The sequence below is a fragment of the Carassius gibelio genome, chromosome A2, assembly GCF_023724105.1.
Source record: "Carassius gibelio isolate Cgi1373 ecotype wild population from Czech Republic chromosome A2, carGib1.2-hapl.c, whole genome shotgun sequence".
Taxonomy (NCBI): domain Eukaryota; kingdom Metazoa; phylum Chordata; class Actinopteri; order Cypriniformes; family Cyprinidae; genus Carassius; species Carassius gibelio.
The window spans coordinates 22,414,304-22,438,385 of record NC_068372.1 but is presented as its reverse complement, the minus strand read 5'-3'; the positions used below and the strand labels follow the sequence as shown (position 1 = coordinate 22,438,385).

Sequence of the window (24,082 nt, the reverse complement as noted above, 5' to 3'; positions counted from 1 at the left end):
ATTAATTTAAATTAGAGTGTTTGGAGCAAGACTCCACATTGTATTTTTTTTTTTTTCTATTCTAGGGCTGTCAAATTAAACTTGAGGAGAATTTATTGCTTGCAGTGCACATCATCATTATAATATCGTTAGTGGTTCTCTCTGTACTGGTGAGCTCTGTGATTTATATTATAATTTATTTATGCCCAGATCCTTTACAAGATATGTAATGTCATCCCTGACCTTTCTATCTTCAGGTAATGTCTGGTATTATAGTGGCACAGCTAATGAGGCATCAGCCCCCACAAGAGTATTGAATCCTGGACCAAGAATAAAAAGCACTTATGGAATTAATTCTTGTGACTTTTCCCCTGCATGCTTGTATATATATATATATATATATATATATATATATATATATATATATATATATATATATATATATATATTATTGATATATATATATATATATATATATATATATATATATATATATATATATATATATATATATATATATATATATTATTGATATATATATATATATATATATATATATATATATATATATATATATATATATATATATATATATATATATATATATATATATATATATATATTATTGTTAATCGCTTTGATGATATATCAGTTCAACCTATACAGTGTATGGTTCAAACTAGTATGTCGCTTCACAATACATGTTCTTCTAGGGATATTGTATTTCCACACACAGCAAGGACTTTTTTTACTTTGCAAAATAAAACAAAAGAATAAAATGTCTGATTTTATTATTAGTGACTTTATGTGAATCTGAGTGGATTTTGAAAGTGGGAGGGGTTAAGACTTCCGCTTCCTTTGCAGAGTTCCCTTGTTGTGGCGTGTGTCAGGAGAGCGAAGCGCCAAAAAAAAAAAAAACGTTTAGCTAAAGCTCCGCGTGAGTTCGTTTTATTGCAGGATCGGGAGAAGTTGGTAAGGCTCCAGAAATACATTTAAACGTTTGATTTTTGTATTTTGAACTGGCATTTAGTAACGTGTATAAGTGCATTCGGTGTTCGAGGCCTGGCTTTAATAGGGTTAGGCCCTTAGCGCAGCCTGCTCGAGTTTGAACTCCAGAGTTACATGAGATTTAGAGAGCGAGTCATCTCGAAAATATGGGGACGGGGTGTTGGGAACGAGGCCCTATGTTGTTTGCGGTTTTATTCTTCGACCTATTTTTGAATCTATGATTCATTACCAGCATGCTGTGTAATGCCGCAAGGATGTTGTTGTGTAGCTAAGATACGAAACAGTAACAATGGCGAGGTAATCTAGACTAGCGTGACCGGAAGAGCGATGTCCTGCTGCGCGGTAACGTTAGTTGTACATTTCACGTCCTCGCAACTAGGCGGAATTAACGTTAAACTGTATTTTAGTCATTTTTACTTTCATTAATTTATTTTCCAACAGACTACGAATACTTGCGTGTTATAACTGTTATCAATTAATTACATACAGTCTATGGTTGTAACAAATTGATATTTTAAAAGTCACTTGCAGTATGTCTAGTTAATAATTACAATTTATCGGCCATGTTGTGGTAAAATGTGTTTTTAATCATTATTACTAAGTTACTTGTGCAGGCGAAAATAGTTGAACATAATTAGGTTTATTTTAAATGAAATGCTGATTTCGGTTTAACTGATTTTCGGTTCTTAGTGCAGTACAGGAAGGTTTGCTTTTAAACTCTTAGTATTTACACTGTAGTATCTTAATTCTTGATGTTTTTGTTTATGAAAACAAAACATAAAGGTGTTTATTCTAAAATAAAACCATTTACATTGTAATGTAACGAGTGTAGCGTGTAGATAATATCAACAGATTTTGTGAAGGCAGGACAGACTCAAAGTGAGGTGCTAAAAATACACGCTGAAACGCCACTCTTAATGGATTATGGCTGTTATTTATTTTCCACAGGTTATATCAGAAGGTGGCTCATTTGATTGTTTTGCCCTTTCATTATTTTAGTGTGTTTATTTTACTCTGAACCCCCAAACCAGCCCTTGCCTTCACTCCCATCCCTTTTTGTCAGCGTGTATTTTTATCACCTTATTTTGTTTTTGGTGTCTTCAGAGTCAGCATCTGTGACGCTCTTCATGGCAATCAGAAGGGGACACGTTAGATACTTAAAAGTGAGTAGAATTTGTGTCCATCAGGGACTGAATGTGGATTTTAAGCCATTTATTTATCGTTATACTGAATCAGTTAAACTGGAGTTAGCAATGTTTCGTGCTTGTAGGCTGTTTTCGTTCATGTAGTGCTGTAGCCTGTGTGATAAGCAAGCAATACTTAAGGTGTAAATGCTCTCATTTGAGGTAGGCTTTTAATTAGATGCACTAGACATCTTATGAGGTGTTGCATAACATAAGTTATGCTGCAAAGTTTAACCATGCTTATAGGGACCAGCTCACGACTGAAGTAGTTAATAGAGAACCTGAATTTTCTATGAGCGATTCAGGCCACTTTATCAAATCTTCCAGTGTTGGGTTGTAGGAGGGTCAGTATTAATGCTTGTTTGTTTCAGCCTTGAAGGTTGTCCTGTTACCAGTGTTGAATACATAAGACATAAGACTCCCTTCTTACATGAATAGGACACTGTCCGATATCAGAATAATCACACTCACCCATTTTCTTGCCTCGAGGAAGTGCAATTAGACACTAAACCCATTTTTAAATGTACACTAACTTATTAAATTTTTTATCAAATAAATTGGTCACGTGCAGTTTCAGCTAAACTCCACTGGAGGCAGTGTTGATTATAGCATGTAAAATAACAGCAGTCCAGTTTATAGGTGTTTATCTGTCTTTTTGCTCATATTTGTTTTATTTTTAATTTTTACTATCGTAGCCTGGTATTTATTCGTATCACTTAAGTTACATTTTGTGATATATTGGACTTGCAAATTTAGGGAACATACTGGTTACAGGCAGATTTTGTAAGTTACATATTAGTATGACGGAGGCAAAATATGCTCTGAAAGGCAACTTTGTTCCTGGTTAAAGGTATTTAATTATGGTTGGTGTGTTACGGTTTCATTTTTTTTTTTTTAGAGGCATGATGTTTTTGTTTCTGTGTCATGTAGAGTTAAAATGTGATGTGTTTTATGTTATGTAAATTAATAAAATGTTTTGTATAATCACTGATGCATTTATAAGAACTACTCCCTTACAAATGCATAATTTGTAACCTAGAGAAAAATATAAAACAATTCACAAATTAGCCATACAACTTTTGTTTGTCTGATTTAAAAAAATAAAATAAATATATAATTTTTTTTTTTTTATTGGGACATGGAAAAACGCAATATGTCGGCTAGCTTTTAAGTACTTTAATGTAATCTCCCACAAATTAATAGGAGTGTTTTTAATTACATTTTCTTAAATTGCATGTTTTTCATTCTATTAATGGCTTACCAGCTATAGTAATTGAAAAGCAAGGTTTAGGCCTAATTTTGAGTCCCTTTACAAAATCGCAGGCAAAAAACTGTCAGGTATCAATGGCGATCAATATAGTTCTACTATTTACAGCTTTTTCCCAGGTTTTATGAATGCACATTGAGTTTGCATTAAATATTCCAATTTAATGTTGATTTCTGCTTTCATTGTGTATAACAGTCACAAACGTTTTTTTTATTATTTCCAGGAGGCCTATGAAATGTCGAACGGTTACGAAGATCACATGGCTGGTGAGCCTAAAGATTGCAAGACAAACCTCATTGTCAACTACTTGCCTCAGAGTATGAGCCAAGATGAGCTGCGGAGTCTGTTTAGCAGCATTGGGGAGGTGGAGTCTGCGAAACTTATTCGGGACAAAGTAGCAGGCAAGTATTTGAAATATTCTGAGAAATTATTTTTTGTCTTCGCTGCTTTAGGCATGCAGTATCTTTATTTGCAGGGTTTCCATATAGCGTGATGTTGCTAGAAAAAGTTTTTAAAAGATTTGCAACTTCAGATGCAGTTTCTTTACAATTGTATCATTTCAGTGTTAACACAAACAACTTATTTTTAGTTTCCTTTTCTCAGGCCTTTCCCACATATGTGTAAGTTATTGTGGATTTATTTGTTTGGTAGCATTAATTTTTTCCCCCAGAAGTTTAACATTTGATATTAGGATGTTTTTTTCCTTTGTATTTGGAACGTTTCAACTTTTTTTTTGTTTTGTTTGTTTTATTGTTTTCCTTTTTTTCTTTTCTTTTCTTTTTTTTCTCTAGGCCACAGTTTAGGGTACGGATTTGTTAACTATCTTAACCCTAGTGATGCAGAAAGAGCAATCAGTACTCTCAATGGACTGAGACTACAGTCTAAAACTATCAAGGTAATGTGACAAAAGGTGCTCCTGTGTAAAGTTACATGTGTCATTCATTTAGACCCCCAGTTTTGACAAGGCAGATTGAATTGCTCGGACCTGATGGCATCTTGGTTGTGGCCTTTTTATCAGGCTTTTCAATATTTATATAAATTTCAAGAGTCCTGTTTTAATGTTTGTTTAATAGGTCAATGTAATGCTTTTTAAATGTTTTTCTATAAAATATTTAATATTTGTAAGGAAAAAACATGGTAAAAATATATTTTTCAAGATATTGGGGTTGTTCCTTATTTGGAAAAAAAAGCAAAGTTTAAAAACTCAATTTGAAAAAAATGCAAAAGTTTGTTTCTTATGTTACACTTTTTTTACATTTAGATTTTTTTAATGATTCCCTTCCAGGGGAGGTGTTTCTTCAAGATCTGATGTTTTAACTTTGCTCTTCCTGGCAGGTGTCATATGCCAGGCCAAGCTCTGATACCATAAAGGATGCCAACCTTTACATAAGTGGGCTGCCGAAAACAATGATGCAGAAGGATGTAGAAGAAATGTTTGCAAGTTATGGCAGAATAATCAACTCCCATGTCCTGGTTGATCAAGCCTCAGGTTGGTAGAGAAGCATAAATGTGTCTGTCACACTTGGAATGTCCTAGTGTGCATTTAAGTGCTTACATTTATCCTTATTTCAGGACTCTCTCGTGGTGTGGCTTTCATTCGGTTTGATAAGAGAGCAGAGGCAGAGGACGCAATTAAGGACTTGAATGGGCAGAAGCCTCCAGGAGCTGCAGAGCCAATCACTGTAAAGTTTGCTGCCAGTCCCAACCAAATGAAAAACTCACAATTTATTCCACCTACCTACCACACGCCGCCTCGCCGCTTTGGGGGGCCCGTCCACCACCAGGCCCAGAGGTTCAGGTGAATGAAGTCAGACATCGCTTGCTTACCAGATCGTTCCTAAATGGATCTCTCACCCAAAAATTACAAATCTTTTAGTCATTAAAACAGTGTGTGTGAATCTGATGAACTGAAAGTTGTCATTTCCTGTCCTTAGGTTCTCTCCAATGAGTGTGGACCACATGAGTGGCATGTCTGGAGTTAACATGGGGCCTGGGAACTCCTCATCAGGCTGGTGTATTTTCGTTTACAACCTGGGCCAGGATGCAGATGAGGGCATTCTGTGGCATATGTTCGGGCCTTTTGGTGCCGTGACAAATGTGAAAGTGATCCGCGACTTCAGCACCAACAAGTGCAAAGGATTTGGGTTTGTTACCATGACAAACTATGAAGAAGCAGCCATGGCTATCGCTAATCTCAACGGCTACCACCTCGGGGATAAGATTTTACAAGTGTCGTTCAAAACAAGCAAGTCACACAAGTAGAAAGTAGGGTTGCCAGGAAAATAAAGGAGAGTGATGTTGTCTGCGAAGCCAGAGAAATTGGCGCAGATTTGAAAGAAAAAAAAATACTTTTTTAGTGTAATCATGACTTTGCAAATGTTAATGTTTCTAAGTCTTGTTTAGACATCTCGTTTCTTTTAAGATTCAAGCTGTTGGATGCTTCAAATGCAAGTGTTTTAGGCATTCTAGTTTATCCCAATATTTGACAAATTTGACTTTCCATACAGATTTGTGTGTCTGATGTTAGCCTGATATTTTTGCTATGTGCCATATGTGGTCAATCACCTCGTTCACCAGATGCTGGATTTAAAACCCAGATTTTTCTTTCTTTTGTCAGTTTCTTCATCCTACATAATGCAGCACTTTTTGGTTTGGCAGGAATCTCGTGATCCATCTCACACAGTTCAATTGTTTATTAAAATCTGAGTTTTAAATGCAGCATGCTAGGTGCTTCATTGAGAAAAAGAGGTAAGAAAGAAAGCAGGAACTTTTTGCAAGGGACCCTCTGAATAGACTGATAACTAATGCATGAATGGACCAAAGAGGTTTAGCTTCCCCCAGCAGAGGTGCAGGTTGCATATCCCTAAACATATTCCAAAAGGATTTGGACGACTGAATACTAGGTACTGAGTATTTATGTAAAAAATAAATAACGTTTGAGCATCAGCATCTTATGTTTATGGTTTGCATTTTCTTTTGTTTCTGTTTCTCTAGGCTAAAACATACTTTAAGTTTAGTTTGGTTATTTGAAAAAAATGGATATCCAGTACTAATGCATATGCTTTTTAAGACTGCCTTGTGATATTTTTGTTTTCTTTTCTCTTTTGTGTTTCCTTTTTGAAATCTTTCATTTTGTTTCACATGGCATTTACGATCATTAAATTGTATATTGTTTTGCTCAGCTTTTGTTTCTTTATTTGATCTTTTAATTCATTTTTTTTTTTAATTTACCCATTTATAGGTGCCGTATAAGTCCACACAAGACTTTTATAGATGCAGTCTATAATAGTTTAGTCCACAAAGACCTCATGAGAAATATTTGGCAACCACATTTTAATTTAAATGGGGTATTTTAAGGACTTTGAGTGCTTGTATTTTAGGCATTGGACCAAATCTTAAATGTACATCTCAGTTATCTGATGATGGCTGACTTTGATTTGGCCACTGGTGTGCTGTTTATTTAGCCTTCTTTAGTGGTTCATATTCCACTTATTCCAGAGGTTTCAGCTGTAGGTGAGCAGTGGTGAATCTAGAAACAGGACAGCGGCTCCCCCATAGTCTCACAGATGTACAGTCATGCCCCTCAGCTTTGACTCCCCCTGAGGTCTCCCAAATACAAGCTTGTGAACCCCACATACATATTTTCAGCACAGACCATTCTTATGCTCCCTCTGCTACAAGACTTAAGGTTGGTATTGTACGTGTGTGCAAATATTTATATTATTGGTGACTGACAATTAATTCTAATAGTCTGTTTTTGTACTGTGACTATCTCGTCAAATTGTAATAGGCAGCAGTTTACTATACTTGGATTGTCATTTGTTACTTCATGGTTCATGTGAAACTATTAGCTGTTTTACAGCCACTGTTGGTTACACGTTATTAATATGAAACATCCTTGGCATTCTCTTTTTTTGTGTGTGTGTGTGCACGTTTTGGCATATGTGCAGTATAGTAATTATGGTAAACTTCTCTCTGTCCATCTTTTTTGATATTCTGATTAAAATCTGTCTGTTTAAGAGTCAACAGAAGTTGTGAGATATATCAAGTAGAATTTACTGGATGGTGGTTTGTTTTAAGCCTTAATTGATGTAGGAAATACTGGAAGGTAATTGAATGGTGGAATGGATTTATTTAGCCTGTGCATGGTTTTATGTGTTGATATTGATGAGTGGCTTTACTTTTTAATGAATTACTTTTTGACTCTAAAGTGTACATCTGTTATGAGCTACTGTCTAACATAGTCGTGAAATAAAATATAGGAAATAGCAAATTTGGGAATTTGTTTCTGTTAGTGAACTGAGATCTCAATATGGGCTAACATTTTTAAGCTAGTTTCTGCATTTTTGGTTTGCGAAGTTTAAAGTATAAACCAATAACCAGTAGTTCTTGTTCTTTTACAGTATGAATAATAAAACAATGTTACAGTTTTCATTTTTATTAAGAAAATAAACAAATTGTAATTACAGTGCGCAACGACTTCCCATCCCAGACGAATTGAACAGAGGGATTCTGAACTATGAACAATGAAGATCTCTGTTCTTAGTCATTACAAATCATATTTTGTCTTCACCATACACTTTATGATAAGGCAACTGATGATCCATATCTGGAGCTCCAGTCGACTTAGTAGTTGCATAATGTTTTTACATATCAGGACGTGGTTTTATTATTGTGGTATTATTATGGTCACTAACTATTGCATTTAAGGCAATTCTAGAAGAAGAAACATTTTAAAATGTTTTATATAATTTACAAAACCTCCCCATTTTAAGGTGTCAAAAGCACCCAAATGTCCTAGTTCAAGTTCACCAAAGGCGACACTTTAGGTTACAGTAATATCTGTGATTTAAAAAAGACAGAATGGCACAAATGTGGAACGAAGGGGAGGAAAGGGGGGAAGGTTTTTGTGAAGTCAAGGCATCTTCTGCTCCTGCTTGGTATCGTCTGTCAAAGTTAGACTTGGCAGAGGTTATAACAGGTAGTCGGCCTCTCGATCACCTGATCACCGACAACCTCTAAGATGTAGTCCCTGTTTGCCAGAAGTGGAACCTCAGATGTGGGAAAACTCTGCACGCTTTGGTTTCCAAAAGATATCACAGTATCTCGCTGCAAGAAAAAATACAGTGATTATGCAGCGGTCAAATATGGCTGGTTTGATCTAATATGGCCTATTGCAACAAGCCACTACTGCACACTATACATGCTTATTTCCTAGTTAGGAATATAGATATGTAAATGAGCACATGGTGGATATATCTTACTCTCTCTGAGTTGTTTGAGGGTGGGGTGTCTTTCTGGAAGTCCTTTCTGCACACATGAGCCATGATTCCTGCGGCTAATGCGTCTCCAAGCACATTGATCATAGTTCGAAATCGGTCCCTGATGAAAAATGATACATGAGACTGATTTTCATTGAGTTACTTGTGGTGTATATGCTGTAGTATTTAAGTATGTGTACTTACAGGATCCAGTCGATGGCTACAATAAGTGAGATGTCATCTGGAGGCAAACCCACTGAGGTAAGAACGATAACCATGGTAACAAGACCAGCCTGAGGGATCCCAGCTGCTCCGATACTTGCTGCTGTAGCGGTGATGCTGAGAACAGAGCATCAAAGTCAACATGCAGCTTCATTGGGGCACTTGGTGTTTTATGCTTACCCTGGGCTGCATTTATTGGATCAAAAATAGAGTACAAACAGTAATGTGAAATAATATTTCAACTTAAACTTTTTATTACATTATAAAATGTAATTCATTCCTGTGATGCAAAGCTGAATTTTCAGCCGCAATTACTTCAATATAAGTCTTCAGTGTCCAATGATCATTCAGAAATCATTCTAATATGCTGATTTGCTGCTCAATTATTATAATGGATTATTATCAGCGTTTAAATTTTTTTTTTTGTGGAAACGAAATGATTCTTTGATGAATGGATATAGAGCATTTTATTCGATAGAAATCTTTTGTAACAATGTAAATATCTTTGTCATTTTTGATCAATTTAATGCGTCTAATATGTGAATAAAAGTATTTATTTGTAATATATTAGAATGTTTTCTGAAGGATCGTGTGACACCGAAGACTGGAGAAATTACTGCTGACAATTCAGCTTTGCCATCACAAGGAAAAAATACCTTTTAATATATATTAAAATAGATATCAGTTCTTTTAAATTGTAATAATTTATTTATATAATAATATTCACAATATTACTGTATTACTGTTTTTTTAATCAAATAGATTCAGTCGTGTTTAGGCATAAGAGACTTCTTTTAAATGTAAAAGTTTGAATTATTCAAAACTTTTGTGCAGTAATGTATAATTTTCTGAATGTAACTGTAATAATTTACCTAATAGTAACTAGTTGTCCAAAGTCAAGCTCGTACTCATTGACCTGGGCAATGAAGATGGCTGCCACTGCTTCATATAGTGCTGTGCCGTCCATATTAATAGTAGCACCCACAGGAAGTACAAATCGAGCGATTTTCCGATCCACGTGACAGTTCTCCAGTAAGCACTTCATTGTAATGGGCAGAGTAGCTGAACTGGAAAGAGAGGGATTATTTAAATATACAAATAAAAGTTGCTAGTTTTTACATTGTGTAATTTGTAATGTTAAGATTCATAATCCATTGGAACACCACAAGAAAAACACTTCAATTTAATGTGATTTAATGGAACTATTCCCTGAAATAGTTCATGGATTAACATTTGTTTCTGTTGCATCGAGCTGAAAGGCTGTTTAAACCAGATTCTTTACCTGGATGAAGTCGCCAAAGCGATAACCAGAGCCTGGAGGAGGCCGCGGATATAACTAAAGGGGTTCTTCCTAGTGAACACGAAGAAGAACAGTGGCAGCAAAATCACACCATGGACGAACAGTCCCGCCAGAACAGTAATGAAGTACATCCCCAGCTTCTCCGCAAGGACCGCAGGATCATGCATGTCCAGGATCTTCCCAGCAACCAGAAATACGATTCCAAATGGGAAGTACCTGTACAAAGAGACTGGACTGTTAATTTATAATTTTTTATTGTAGGTGCATGCACTTGACTGAGTTTGAAATGCATTACTGACTTAATAAATCAACTTCTCAGTTGGCCTGACTCTTTTACACAAACACCTTTCCACTGCCAACCTCATTTAGTAGAATGAGGAAGCTTTGAGCACCTTTTAAACTAGTACACTTATGTATTTAAGTGTGTATTAAAGAGACAGCTGGCTCTTCATTTGTTGTGGATTGGGATTCTATTTTATTTGCCAAGACAGATTAACAAGTTTGCATGACAAAGTGTGATGACTTTTTTTGAGTTATGTAGTCTAATAGTGAACATTTGTGACCATGGACCACAAAACCAGTCTTAAGTCACTGGGGTATAGTTGTAGCAATAGCCAAAAATACAAAAATACAATAGGGTCAAAATATTAGATTTCTTTTATGCCAAAAAATCATTAGGTATATATTAAGTAAAGATCATGTTCCATGAAGATATTTTGTCAATTTCTTACTTTTAATGTATAAAAATGTAATTTTTGATTCGTAATATGCATTTCTGAGAACTTCATTTTGACATCTGTAAAGGAGATTTTCCTCAGTATTTTTTGTTTTATTTTTTTGCTCCCTCAGACTCCAGATATTCAAATAGTTGTGCCTCAGCCAAATATTGCCCCATCCTAACAAACCATACATCAATGGAAAGCTTATTTATTCAGATTGATTGAGATTCAGGGTCACATTTGCGTCATAGCTGAAATTACAAATCTCTAGTCTCTAGTTTTTTTTAGGGAATTTTGGGTGAAGTGATCCACTTCTACTCACCACATAGCAGCATTGATGATCTTCATGACACATTCATTGATGCAAAGACACACATTTACTAGGGGTAAACCTCTGGATCCCATTCTACCAAGCAGAAGACCTGGGTAGTCATAAAAAAAAAAGCCAACCTGGGGTCAGTAAGATTTTTTATTTTTTTTTAACTAGTACTTTTATTTAGCAAGGACTAGAGAACAAAATTTTGCTGTGCCATCACAGGAATAAATTACATTTCAAAATATATAAAAATGGAAAACCGATAATATTTAGTTAAAAAAAAATCTAACAAATTATATATTTTTTTATCAAATACACACTCCCTTGTTGGGCATAAGAAACCTATTTACAAATGCAAATCTAAACTGTTTAATTGTACAATTAATATTTACTTCCCTGCTGAAAAAAATAAATAAAATAAATCAGCACTGATGGTCTCCATTGTATGTTGTTCAGTATTTTGGATGCTAGTCCTCAACATAGGATGCTGGTATACTAATGTTCCCATTAGGCTTTTTAAATAGTTTAACCAGCTATAAACAGCTAGTTTGATTGGTTAACTCCCTGACTACAACACCAAATCAACAGTAACCAGCATAATCTGGTCTATATAAGCTGATTTTTTCACCAGGGTTATAGTGTTATATAAGACAGTTGTCTATTATACACACCCATAGTGGCAGAGAAAATCACAATTCCTAGCACGTTCATCCCATTGCTTTTCCCTGGTACAATCTTGTAGTGGATTTCAGGAGAAGGAGTGAGTTCAAGAAACACTGGGTGACCCATCTTGGGGTTTTCATAGTCTGGCATGATGTACACAAAGTTGGCTTGTGATGCTTTTTCGCTATTTTTAAAATTGGGCACAAGCTCTGTTTTATACTGAAACAGAAGAGCACAGGTGGAAATGGATTAGATACAAAACACTGTAGACGATTAACTCCTCAGTTCTTCATGCGTTTCTCTCACCTGCTGAAATGTGGCTTCAATCAGATTGGATGGAATCATGTTCCTGTTGGAAAAGCACAACAACCAGTCATACATAAGGCCACAGATTTTAATATAGCATATGAAGTATAGTGTGTACTATTAGCCAGCAAATGCCAAAAATGACACATTGTTTGTTTTAGAATCACTTGATTTGATTATTGTACAAGACTGCAAAAATAAAATTTAAAAAGCTGTTATGACTTCGAGGACAAAGGCTATCAGCCAATGCATTATTTATAAAGTAGCAATTATACTTGCGTGTCCCTGACTACAATCCAATTAAATTTGGTCCAGAGCTTAGGAGCATCTTTCGCACTTGTGAAAAGCCATGTCATTCACATCCGCTTGGGTGCCTCTCTAAATATACCTAATTCCAACCTTCTGGCCAGTGACAGGATAAAGCAAAATGGAAGCTTAAGCCTCGAAAAGCTTGACTTCAGCTTGTAATCGGTTATGTAAGTTCAAAGCGTTACTTAGACTGAGCAATAAAACTGAAATGAATTGCCTACAGGTTGTTTGTAGTCTAAGTGAAAGAATATTCAATGAGAAATAATGCAGAGCAGATATTGATTTGCATTTGCAGAGCAGTGAAACAAAATGCCACCTATATACTAATAAGCTGATTGGCTGTTTTAACTGAATGGTGGGACTTCTTTTCTACAGCTGCTATATCCTATTCATATTTCTACACGTGTCTTCTCTGTCTCCTCTCTATTAAACTGTTTCTGAGAGGTAGGTTTTGTTATTGTTGTGAAGTTACCTGATCAAATCTAGGAGGGCATCGGCAGACGTCATCACTGGCCCCCCTGAGGCTTTATGCCCCTCTTTTTCAGTGCCAGTTCCAGGATGAATAATCAGTACCAGAACAATCCCCACGATTACAGCAATGAATGTAGTCCACAGGTAATATGTGATGGTGAGAAGGCCCAGGCGTCCACTGGCCTTGGTGTCCATAGCAGACAAGCCAGACATTAAACTGTAAGGAAAGTGTTGGCATTTCAATCATTATTATAAATATCACATAAAATATCTTACATATATCTACTTTCCCTATATGCAGACATTTTTCTTTTTAATTTTAATAGGGGGTGACTGCAATTCATCTCCATTATTTGTTTCAAGTAACTCTTATCTATTGTTTTTTTTCTAATACATTTTAGACTCTATATTCATTTTGTAACATTCAGCTATCCCACTATTAATTAAAAAAAAAAAAAAACTTCAGAAATGAAGCATTTCTCATTATGCAAATTTTTTTTTTCTGATGAAAGATGTTTTGTTAGGTTTTCAAAAATGTCAACAACAACAACAACAAAAAATTCTCAGTGATTCTCAGTTTGGTCTCAGTGAAGAAACAAAAAGCAGTGATATGGTGTCTGTGGTTACCTGGATGTGATGAGAGGAAGTATCAACATTTTTAGCATTCTCATTAGAAGTTCTCCAGGAAAAGAAAAGTAGATTTTTGCCTGAGGGAAAAGAGAAAGCATGGCTTTTAGTGACATTGCTAATAAAAAAACAATTACGTCAGCTGACTTTACTAATGCCTGTTTCTCCTTAGTTGACCTTGAAAGCTATTTGGAGTTTATTTATGGGTAACAAAAGCCAGATGTCACATAATCAAAAAGCAGTACTAAGAGCTAGTTTTGAGAACATATGCCACATAGGCTGGAAAATATAGCTGTATATGTGATATAAGGCTTCAAGGGCAAAGGTCATCAAAAACATCTTAAAATTATAGGAGTGTTTTTGCTTCTAAAAAAGCAAAGTGCTATTGACAGCACATGTGATTACATCCCTCACTTTTTAAAAATTCTTGTTTAGTGGTTTTGTAAAGTTTTATTTATTGTCCATTCAGCAACTGCACTTCTGGTTATGAATGTATGATGTACTTTACATATTTGACGTTAACAGTTCTTATGGTACTCTTGAGTATGTTGTGAAAAAATGGATATAACTTTGCACATACAAAGTAATAAGTGAGTTTAATCATATTAGACATTTGTAGCTATAGTGTGTCCTGCTGCATTGCTTTGTGCCATAGATTTGCACTGTAAGTGCATTACTGTAAACTCAGCTTTTTCATTATTAAGTGATGAGTTTAAATGATTGTCTGTGCAAATCTACATGCCAATAGAGTTTGACTTGTTTTGTATCCAGGGTTGCACTTTATTTTACAGTACGTGTACTAACATGTACTTATAGTGTACTTACATTGTATTTATCTGAGAAAGTTCTGGTAATACAAGGTAAATGGGGTAGGGTTAGGTTTAGGGGTAGGTTCAGGGTTAGTACCTAGTTATTACTTAGTTATTGTAATTACTATAATAAGTACATAGTATGTATATGAGGAACAGGACTGGAAAAGTGCTACCGTATCCAGATCATTCCTTTGTTCAATTGCTATAATGACTGTATAATATTGTCTGTGCAAATCTATATGCCAATAGAGTTTGACTTGTTTTGTATCCGGATCATTTCTTTATTCAATTGCTACAATGACTGTATAATGTTAAGTAGCTAGTGCAATTATGTTTATAGGCTACATATAATAAAACTTTTCAATAGCAACCTTTTTTGTATATATAAAAAAATAAAAATAAAAATTGTCCCAAAAAAACTATTTAAAACAAAATCTTTATATTCCACATTACCTGTGTTGACAAGTTCAAGCTTCTTAACGTGAATCCCACCACACAACCAGACATCACTGCTAACACTGATAAGGTGAGCAAGCCATTCCTTCTGCAGTAGTCCTTTGCCCATTCACGAAACTTTGGAGATACTGAGTTCTTGATAAGGTTCTTGAAATATTCCACCATATTTCTGAAGGGGTTTACAGAAGGGGAATGGCACTGGGAAGATGCCGGCCTTGAGCTGCTCCGGTTCTCATCCATGCTAAGATCTGTGTGGGCAGGAACAGTTCTGAGAGCCTTTCTGTGTAAACCTTTTCTAACAACAGATTAAGCAATCAAGTATAGATCCACACCACTGCCTTCACGACAGTGCAGTCAGAGGCGATTACAAGGAATAAGGGTATTAAAAGAACCTAGTCAGAGTCTGGAGGCCATTGACTGTGGAAAGATAAATTGGTGAAGCACAAACACGAGGCCAAGGTCATTGTGGGGTCAGTTTCAGAACAATATGAGTTTAAAATAAATCATGGTTTACTGTAAAGAAATATAATAAAAATGCTTACATTGCAGGAATGATGAAAGTATGACATAGCTATATGGGGAACAATGAATGAGGAAAGGAATATGACAAGCCAGTCTCAAATCCACATAAGCAGCTGAACATCTGGAACTTATGCACTACCCAGACCACAGCTCCAATTAGTTTTTGAGTTTAAAATTATATTAAACATAAATCAAAACTTAGGTTTTATGCAACCAATTTCAGATCCATTTTAAAAAGAGTTAGTAGTATATTACCTTCTAAAAAAATAAAGAATCTCGTAAAAAAATTGTATTTCTGCATGAGATGACAGTTCGTGTCATTTTAATAAAGAAAGTTCTAAAGAGAGTTCTAAACTCTAAACGGGGGCTTGATAGGAAGAAAACATTAAAGCTCAGACTAATGAAATACTCTTCTAGATTTAAAAATAAATAAATAAATAAATAAATAAAATCATACTTAAACCACACATGGTAAAGTAGCAGGTCAGAAGAGTGAGTTAAATGCAATAAAATACTGACCATTTGTCCCTTTCCTACATTACTTCTCAGTCACATGGCAAAAGGATGTTCTTTAGTTTTCACAGCTTTTTAAGGCTGTACTACTTTTACTCTGAACACATGGGGTGGAGGCTATTCAGAGATAAAGGACATGCCCCTTATTAGTTTGAACGTCATGCCTTAATGGGATTTCTGCCACTGCACTCTACAGGCATTTCCGACATCGGCGTGTACAGCGGGTATTGATTTAATTAACAGACAGTGTTGGAAGGTCTCCAGTCCATGAAATGAAGGTTTGTTTGATTTCTTAATTTGTATGAATTTAAAAGGCTTTATGCAAATTCATTCATGACTCAACACTCATGACCTCAACACTGTGCACTACAGTGTTACAAACTATCAGCTGATCATTTTAGGTAAAGGAACAAATGTGTCCTAAGACAACATAAGACACAAGAAATGAAAGACCCAAATGTAACAACACAACTAACAATAACGGTATAAATAAAATAGTTATATTGTTTATGCATGCCCCAGTGGATAAGACCCCTACAAATAAACAGAATTAACAGTTGGAAAACAGACTACTGGACCTAAATAAAAACAATAATATTCTTATTAGAATTTTACTGAATTCTGAAATTCTATTTATATTATTTTTGAGCTTTTACGCCTTATATTTGATAGGGTGTGAAGACATGAGTGAACACCTGCATGTTAGAGTTTGTTTCACCATACATACAAAACAAGACGAGACAAGAAGAGACAAGACGAGACAAAACAAGACGAGACAAAACAAGACAAGACAAAACAAGACGAGACGAGACGAGACGAGACAAGACAAAAGCACACCCATTATACTAAATCAGAATACTAAAACTGTGATGCATTATTTGTGTTCCCCAAAGTTTTAAGTGAAAAATAGCAAATTAATATGTAGGCCTCAATCTTTGTATTCAAATACATTTAAATATCCATTTCATAGTGTATAGATTATTTTATGGTGTACATGCAAAAATCATTGACTTCTCAATAGGATGCTGACTAACCCACTACATGTGGATTTAGAATAGACTTTTTAAACAATTTTTTGAAAGGTTGGAATTTCTCAAATCTAATGAAGACCATTACAGGTGACGACAGCGGTTTCTCAGGTGTGATCAAACACTAATCCATTTACTTAGGAGCAGATATAATCACTGACTGCATCGTCAAACTAAATAACGACTGCGACTGCTTTGACGTCACACCGTTCTAACCTGCGTAAAGCATGGAGACACTGAAAAATCATTAGTAGGTACTAGTCAAAAAACTCAATATGCTTTCAGACAATGATGTACACATTTCAGTGTAAGATGTACAGCGATTAAACATTCAGTAATGAGGCACAGATTCAATGGCGGTGCTAATGATCAGTCAAAAAGTCTTCCGCAATTCTGTGAAAAGAGGATTAAGTCCTCTGGACAATTAGCACATCCTCAGCAGGCACAACATGGCATTGTTATCCATTGTAATTTGATCTGATGACTTTAGGAGTTTAGGGTATGCCTGTCCCATTTAGTGGCCTTGCTGGCAACATGAGCAGCCAGGAGATGTGCAGACACGTGATAGTCTCATTTAACTCAGACACCCAACTATTAAAGATTAACTCAATTCAGGTGTGTGTGTGTACCAGAGGTGTTTTAATAATGGTCTGAGTATTAAATAGATTCATGCTGACCTGACCATAAAAAAGTGTAAAGTAAAAATAAAAATAAATAAATTAAATTAAATTAAAATAACATTTCCAGTAAAAAAAAAAAAAAACATTATATCCAGTGTAGTGAAATTTTAATAAGAATAATTAGAGGCCAGAAAAACTGAAAAGTAAACCTGACTATGTGTATAACTAAATGATTTAAATTAAATCACAATAAATCTGTTACAGAACAATAGTGCTAGTTAGTCAGCTGTATAAATGGCTTAAAGAGATTAATATCTGGATTTCATATTACTACATCTTAATTCAACACAAAAGCTTTCAGTGCTTCTAAAGCCCATGATGATAATCTAGCCAAATGTATTAGTATAATTCGCTTAGCGGATGTAATCTTATTAGCAAATGAAATCTGTTTTTCCTGCATATATGTAGATATCTATCCTTGACTCACTTTGCAATCAAATATATCTAGAATATATTATATATAATATATATAATTCCAAAATAATTTTTTGTAGTATCTTTAAAAAAATGCTTGGTGACTGATATTCTTAAAGTCTCCAGACTTACAGTATATTACAAAGATGTTTAGTTAGGCTTTGATGTTTGATCACATCTACTATGATGATGTCAGGTAGCATGATAATGATAGCATTTTCTGATTTGATTTACATATTATTAATGGCTGTTACATTTTATTGTTATTTAAAGGGCAATCAATCATGAAACCTATCATGTGTTACTTATTACCTGGTGTCCTGTCTTCACTGAACTAATTTTCTAAATGAAAATCAAAACAGTAATGCAGCACCTAAAAGTCCAAACATTGTTAAATTGAGACTAACACAGACAGTTGTTGTAAGAAGAGAAATAGGGACATTGTCCACAAAGAGTAGAGCGCCCTCTCCTGGCAAACTTTAAAATTGCAGATGTGTTTGGAACGAATAAACAAGTGCATACATACATTTTATAAAAAACCCAGTTAATAGTTAATAATATTTGTATATACAAATATATATTGACATTATGAAGGATGGTTTCATTTTATATATCTAACCCAATAACAGTTAGTAGGCTAAAGACCACCTTTCAGAGCCATATAGGTTGCCTTTGAATTTCATTTATGATGGTGGTTTTGAATTTATGAGAAAATCAATAACTTATCAAACGTAAATTATGAAACAGACGTGTCTGTGTTTTTTTTTTTTTATTATTATAATTTGATTGTTTCTACACGAGATAACAACTGACAACACAAGGACAAGTTATGCTGTTGTTGTCTGAGGGAACCCATAGCGAAATAGCTTTTTGGATTGGCCTTACAGATTGGAAAAGTAATTTAGACATGATATTTATTGGCATTCAGTTTATAGGCTACAGTCAGGGCTGCAGTTAACGGGGAAAACGGTGAGGAAATAGTAGGAGTGCACGTTTTGTTCTTCTGAAAAGAGCATACTTTCATTACAGGCTCTCCAACAATGCTATCATTCTCTCAGTCAAAAGCACAACTCCTTACTCAGCATTTCAGCGGAATCATAATCACCTGTGAGTGGGTGGAATCATGTGTTTGTATTAGATTCTATTGGTCGCCGCAGATGTCTGTATGAGCCAGTGCTGTGCTGAGAGGGGACACACTTTGTGAAAGTACGGTGTTAGTTTTCCTGGCTTGGAAAACTGTTTACAATTCTGGTATTGGTCACTACATTCTGCTGTACTATAAACGAGGAAGGACAAAATGTTAAATACCGTTACAGAACGCTACGAAGCGTTTTTTAAACAGAAGAATGTGGTAACGGATTTTCTGGCGGTTTTAGAGGAAAAAACTGGAGTTAAGAAACAGTACATTGCAACAGGTACGTGACTGGCTTAAATTTTTGGTTTGGAATCAATTTGATAATTAACGTTAGTCCGGGATAAAGTGTAGCCTATATTATGAATTTAAGCCTTACTTTTATTAAGGAAAGTATGAGTTTATTATTTTAACTCTTGACTTAAGTTACTGTCACCCATATGTAAAGTCTTGGTGAATGTTGCAAATGAGTGCAAAAGTGCTCTGGGAGTCATACTGATAAGACCAGGGAAGTCCGAGTCATTTTTACGAAGCGGTTCTTTTAAAGCGCTGGTTCTGAACAAATGAACGGTTTGGGATGTATTGTTGTTTTATTAAGATTTTAGATTAAAAAATTATCAAGAGACAGTTTGCGGTTCATTGAGTCGATAAACTGATGATTAGGCTACTTATGATGATTCAGTTTGGTTCGTTGTAAAGTTCAGACCGGATTGGAGAATCGGTTCACCCGATTCATCAAATAGCTCCGAATGAAAAAGGAGTCATTTACGAATCAAACATAGGCTACTCTGCTTTGCGTGTGTGTGTGACAAGAACAGATGCCGTATGAACAGCCCCCCTCCCCCCGAGGGTTAATTGTCCTTTCCTTGTTGCATTTACACCTGTTTATCTGTTATTGCTCTTTGTTTAAAGATAAAAAATACACATGCTAGTTTGAGAAGCATCAAACAAATGAAGTGCCAGTTTTCCGGTGCATGGGTTTAACTGCATTGGCTGGTTACTTGAATGCCTGAGTGGTGTCTTCTACCAGTAACCGCTCCCAATAGTTATTTTTAAACGTCCTCAAGTATCTGTTCAGAATTGGCTAGACTTTGACAACTTACCTTATGTTCACATATAAGTAGACAGCCTTTGTTTGTGATTCTTCCATCCTGTTAGGTGTCAACACTGACACCAAACACAATGTCATCATTGCTCCTAAATGCCCTTCTTCATTTGAATAATGACAGTGATCATGTGTCTTGTTTGTTCTGCAGGTGCAGTATCTATTCTGGCACTCTATCTGTTATTTGGATATGGTGCCTCCCTCCTCTGCAACTTGATTGGTTTCGCATACCCAGCATATGCCTCGTGAGTTTGTGTGACCTGTCAAATTTCACAAATGTCTAGTATGTGTATTGGTGCAGATGCTAGACCTGGAGAACCTCACATATGTGTTTGCACAGCATTTAGGAAGCAGAATAATGAGAGCAACTCACATTGACTGCCCTGTTTTCACATGTCATTATGTTCCTCGTGCAGCATCAAAGCCATTGAGAGTAACAATAAAGATGACGACACCAAATGGCTAACCTACTGGGTGGTTTATGGACTCTTCAGTGTGGCTGAATTTTTCTCTGATATCTTCCTCTTCTGGTTTCCCTTCTACTATGCTGGGAAGGTAAGGTGTTTTTGGTTTTATTTCATTTATGCTTGAGTGTATTTACATGAATTTTGGAGATCAGTTTTGAAAACCATTCCATGTTAGCTTGCTGTAGGAGGACTGTAAATGTATTGGTATGTAGGTCATGCTGAGAGGTTTGCATAGTGTATATTTAGTATGCTTGTCTTACTGCCAACTCGACCAACAGCCTCATTTCAGTTTTGATCCTTGTTCTAAATTTGACTGAGTACTTTATAGCCAATTTATACAAATCAACTAGCAGTTGACTAAGTTGAGCTGAGATCTTAAATGATATGCATGCGTTTTTTTCCAATTTAATTTTCCTAACCAAAATCTTTCTTAATTAGATGTTCTATGGCAAGATAAGTCCATTTAAATATGGAGAGTTTGATGTGGATGTGCATGGAATAGATGTTAAAGCATGTATTGATAAGGTTAACATGAGGTGGGTGAATTGTATGTCAAGGCCAAGTTAAAGTTTTCACAAAGCTCTTCTTAAGAAAGAGATTGCGACATTTCTTGGTTAAATTCCAAGATGCTTGCATGAATGTTCCTAAGGGTACTTCATGAAAATTTCTTAAGATGTTAGAATTTTCCTAAGAACATCTTAATGATCACTTCCTAAGAAAAAATATCTCAGGGTTTGATGTGATCTGGTTATATTGTCATGGTATTTTGATCTTTGGAGACACTTCAGAGAACTTGTGCATATCCCTAGTTGTTGTAACAAGCATTATAGTGTCGTGTTGCCAATTCACATGAAATAACCCAGTAAATTTATAAAATATCTTATCCTTATTTTAACAAGTTGTATGTTGTCCTAACATTTTTAAAATGGATGTACACTGATTTTTAAGGAGATTCTGTTCAAGAATTGGCATTTTCTTATTTATTTATTTTTTACTATTTTACTATTGGGAATACAAATTATTTTGTCTTATGCTCACCAAGGGTGTATTATTAGCTTATTTTATTAAAATTGCACTCTGTAATTGCAAACGGTAATATTGAGAAATATTACATTTTAAAATAATTGTTTTTTATTGTAAACATCATCCTGATTTGGTGCTCAAGTGACCGTTCTTATTATTATAAATGTTGAAATCAGTCCTGCTGCTTAATAATTTTTTGGAAATGATGCATTTTTTTTCAGGTTTGTTTCTTGAATAGAAAATCGAAAAGAACAGCCTTTATTTGAAATTGAAATCTTTTGTCTTTACTGTTGATCATTTTAATGTGAATTGATCCAAATGAATTATTCATTGTTTTTTGAACACAGTGGCAGCAAATGTGAAGTTGACATGTATGTTAATTGCAGTGCCTGTTTCTGCTGTGGTGCATGGCTCCAGTCTCATGGAATGGCTCTCAGATGATATACACACGTGTGGTGAGACCTTTCTTCCTCAAACATGAAGCAGCATTCGACAACGTTGTCAGTGACTTGAGTGGAAAGGCCAAGAGTGCAGCCGAGAGTATGGCAAAGGAAGGTAAACCATGGCATCCTGTCATCAGAAATCCATCATCAGTGGTTGTGTCTTATGTAATACTTGACTTATTGATCTAGTTTTGCATTGATGTTTGCATGATCCAACTCAAGGTCTGTTTTCCTCTGCCTTTTCCCAACAGGCTTCACATTGCTGAACAGTGATAAGAATAAATGATTCACAGGTGAAGATGTGAAGACTCATTTTACCAGGAGATTTGTGTTTACATTTGCCTTTTTATTTTTTGACTGTCATATTGGTTGTCACTAACCCCACCAAATTATTCTTAACTGCATCTGAGCCAGGCAGCACAGTCTTAAATGTTCTAGAATTTCTCTAATGGTCCACAAATTATACTATTTAATTGAATTTCACATTTAATTTCAATTTCACAGTTTTGTGTTCATCCTATATTTTAGAACTTTGAGCAATAAAAGAAATGTTGAAGTCACTGTCTTTTAATAAATAAAACTGGGAAGATCTATGTCTAAATATTAAGTGTCTTCTTAATTTTTTTGGGCAAATTACTTAAACTGAAGTTGTTTCTCTCAAAAGGTATATAGGCTTATCTTTAATGTTGTCTTTTTTTTAGTGTGTATGTTTTGATGTATGATGGTGAATTTGCTGGTTCTGGAATGCACCTAGATGATAACTAAGGACGTGAAACTCGTGCATCTATGTGCGTATCCATCTGTCATATATCCCTTTCTGTAACATGCTTTTAGGCTTGAACAGACCGCTGATACTGATCTGCAGGTATTTTAATTTGTGGCCTTGAACTTTTGAAGTTGTGGCCTGTAGGATCAGTTTTGTGTTTGAGTCTTTGTATGATATGTCACATAACCTGCTTTTTGGAATACTCCCCTGATTTAAGTTGAGGTTCCCCTGAGTTTCTGAGATCTGACTTAAAGGGGGCATTAAAAGTATCTACTTGAACTCAGAATTTGCGTAAAAGTGCAGTGCAGATTGGGGGTATGACTCAAAGAAGATGTCATAAAAAATTGAGACTGGTAACTATAGGGGTCAGGAGCTGACTTTGTAGATTGCTGTTTGAGTAGTAGGATCATTGTTGTATTGTGGGTTTATGAGATCCCAAAAGTTTACTTCATGACTGGAAATACAGTATATTTGCAGTGGACACTGGACAGTGTAGTTTGCGTTTTGGACAACCGTTTAAAACAATGTTTTAGTTTATGGAGAGTTACAGTAAGAATATGAGTGAGCCTAGAGTTGTTTGACCAAACACCGGACATTTTTAGCTACACACACACACACACACACACACAGTTTTAGCCTTGCTATGAATAACTCTGTATTAGCAGTGTAATATTTAACATTAAGGGTATCAAAGCACTACATGGGTATTGGAAAACAGTATAAAATTTCCTTTTGGCTGTTATTCAACAAAGCTGTTATGTTTAAAAAAAATTTTTTCCCATAGTAGACAGAAATATGAAGCCATTTTACACCCTTTCAGTATACTGAACTTGAGAAGAATAATTATACTTCCTCAAGCTACAAGTTTTCTGTAAAAGAAAACAGGCCATTGCTTCAGGAGTCATTCTTTATAACAGGAAATATTGGAAGCTGTAATCAATAGATACTATGTGCTCTTTTTACTGCACCTGTCTCATGGCTCACACGGAGCAAAATATAATGACACGTCTAATGGAAATAATATACACTCTCTGAAAAAAAAGTACCAAGTGTGCTGTACTCTTTCAAAAGCTGTAATATTTATAATAC

At 35.2% G+C, this 24,082-nt stretch overlaps 3 protein-coding genes across 6 annotated transcripts; 2 read left to right on the top strand and 1 right to left on the bottom strand.

Annotated features, from left to right (window-relative positions):
- Positions 1-809: 809 nt before the first annotated feature.
- LOC128031541 (ELAV-like protein 1) lies at positions 810-7,711 on the top strand. Of its 3 annotated transcripts, XM_052619855.1 has the most exons (7): positions 824-951; positions 2,092-2,150; positions 3,662-3,839; positions 4,230-4,333; positions 4,774-4,927; positions 5,011-5,236; positions 5,373-7,711. In XM_052619855.1, exons 2-7 carry the CDS (start codon positions 2,115-2,117, stop codon positions 5,698-5,700), a joined length of 1,026 nt encoding a protein of 341 aa, XP_052475815.1. In that variant the 5' UTR covers positions 824-951; positions 2,092-2,114; the 3' UTR covers positions 5,701-7,711. The 3 variants fall into 3 exon arrangements, with proteins under 3 accessions (XP_052475819.1, XP_052475815.1, XP_052475829.1); XM_052619859.1 differs by lacking the exon at positions 2,092-2,150 and having other exon boundaries at positions 810-951; XM_052619869.1 differs by lacking the exons at positions 824-951; positions 2,092-2,150; positions 4,230-4,333 and having other exon boundaries at positions 3,691-3,839.
- Positions 7,712-7,860: 149 nt separating this feature from the next.
- Positions 7,861-15,990, bottom strand: LOC128031533 (excitatory amino acid transporter 5-like). 2 transcript variants are annotated; one of them, XM_052619842.1, is made up of 12 exons: positions 15,942-15,990; positions 14,898-15,148; positions 13,633-13,712; positions 13,007-13,222; positions 12,226-12,268; positions 11,928-12,138; positions 11,263-11,362; positions 10,204-10,437; positions 9,794-9,988; positions 8,904-9,038; positions 8,703-8,820; positions 7,861-8,547 (listed from the first exon to the last, which is right to left on the bottom strand). In XM_052619842.1, the coding sequence occupies exons 2-12, from the start codon at positions 15,138-15,140 to the stop codon at positions 8,395-8,397; spliced, it is 1,728 nt and encodes a 575-aa protein (XP_052475802.1). In that variant the 5' UTR covers positions 15,141-15,148; positions 15,942-15,990; the 3' UTR covers positions 7,861-8,394. The 2 variants fall into 2 exon arrangements, with proteins under 2 accessions (XP_052475802.1, XP_052475792.1); XM_052619832.1 differs by lacking the exon at positions 15,942-15,990 and adding an exon at positions 15,443-15,782.
- Positions 15,991-19,201: 3,211 nt separating this feature from the next.
- On the top strand, positions 19,202-22,828 carry LOC128031525 (receptor expression-enhancing protein 6-like). The gene is made up of 5 exons (XM_052619821.1): positions 19,202-19,472; positions 20,446-20,539; positions 20,711-20,849; positions 22,171-22,339; positions 22,479-22,828. The coding sequence occupies exons 1-5, from the start codon at positions 19,355-19,357 to the stop codon at positions 22,511-22,513; spliced, it is 555 nt and encodes a 184-aa protein (XP_052475781.1). The 5' UTR covers positions 19,202-19,354; the 3' UTR covers positions 22,514-22,828.
- The last annotated feature ends 1,254 nt before the right edge of the window (positions 22,829-24,082 follow it).

Excerpts from the sequence above, each read along its gene's own strand:
- LOC128031541 (XM_052619855.1), top strand. The coding sequence starts at position 2,115 with ATGGCAATCAGAAGGGGACACGTTAGATACTTAAAA. Across the intron at positions 2,151-3,661 it reads GACACGTTAGATACTTAAAA|GAGGCCTATGAAATGTCGAA; the intron begins GTGAGTAGAATT and ends TATTATTTCCAG. Across the intron at positions 5,237-5,372 it reads CACCAGGCCCAGAGGTTCAG|GTTCTCTCCAATGAGTGTGG; the intron begins GTGAATGAAGTC and ends TCCTGTCCTTAG.
- LOC128031533 (XM_052619842.1), bottom strand. The coding sequence starts at position 15,140 with ATGGATGAGAACCGGAGCAGCTCAAGGCCGGCATCTTCCCAGTGCCAT. Across the intron at positions 13,713-14,897 it reads GCTTGAACTTGTCAACACAG|GCAAAAATCTACTTTTCTTT; the intron begins GTAATGTGGAAT and ends CTTTTCCCTCAG. Across the intron at positions 12,139-12,225 it reads TTGAAGCCACATTTCAGCAG|TATAAAACAGAGCTTGTGCC; the intron begins GTGAGAGAAACG and ends CTTCTGTTTCAG.
- LOC128031525 (XM_052619821.1), top strand. The coding sequence starts at position 19,355 with ATGTTAAATACCGTTACAGAACGCTACGAAGCGTTTTTTAAACAGAAG. Across the intron at positions 19,473-20,445 it reads GAAACAGTACATTGCAACAG|GTGCAGTATCTATTCTGGCA; the intron begins GTACGTGACTGG and ends TTTGTTCTGCAG. Across the intron at positions 20,850-22,170 it reads CCTTCTACTATGCTGGGAAG|TGCCTGTTTCTGCTGTGGTG; the intron begins GTAAGGTGTTTT and ends TGTTAATTGCAG.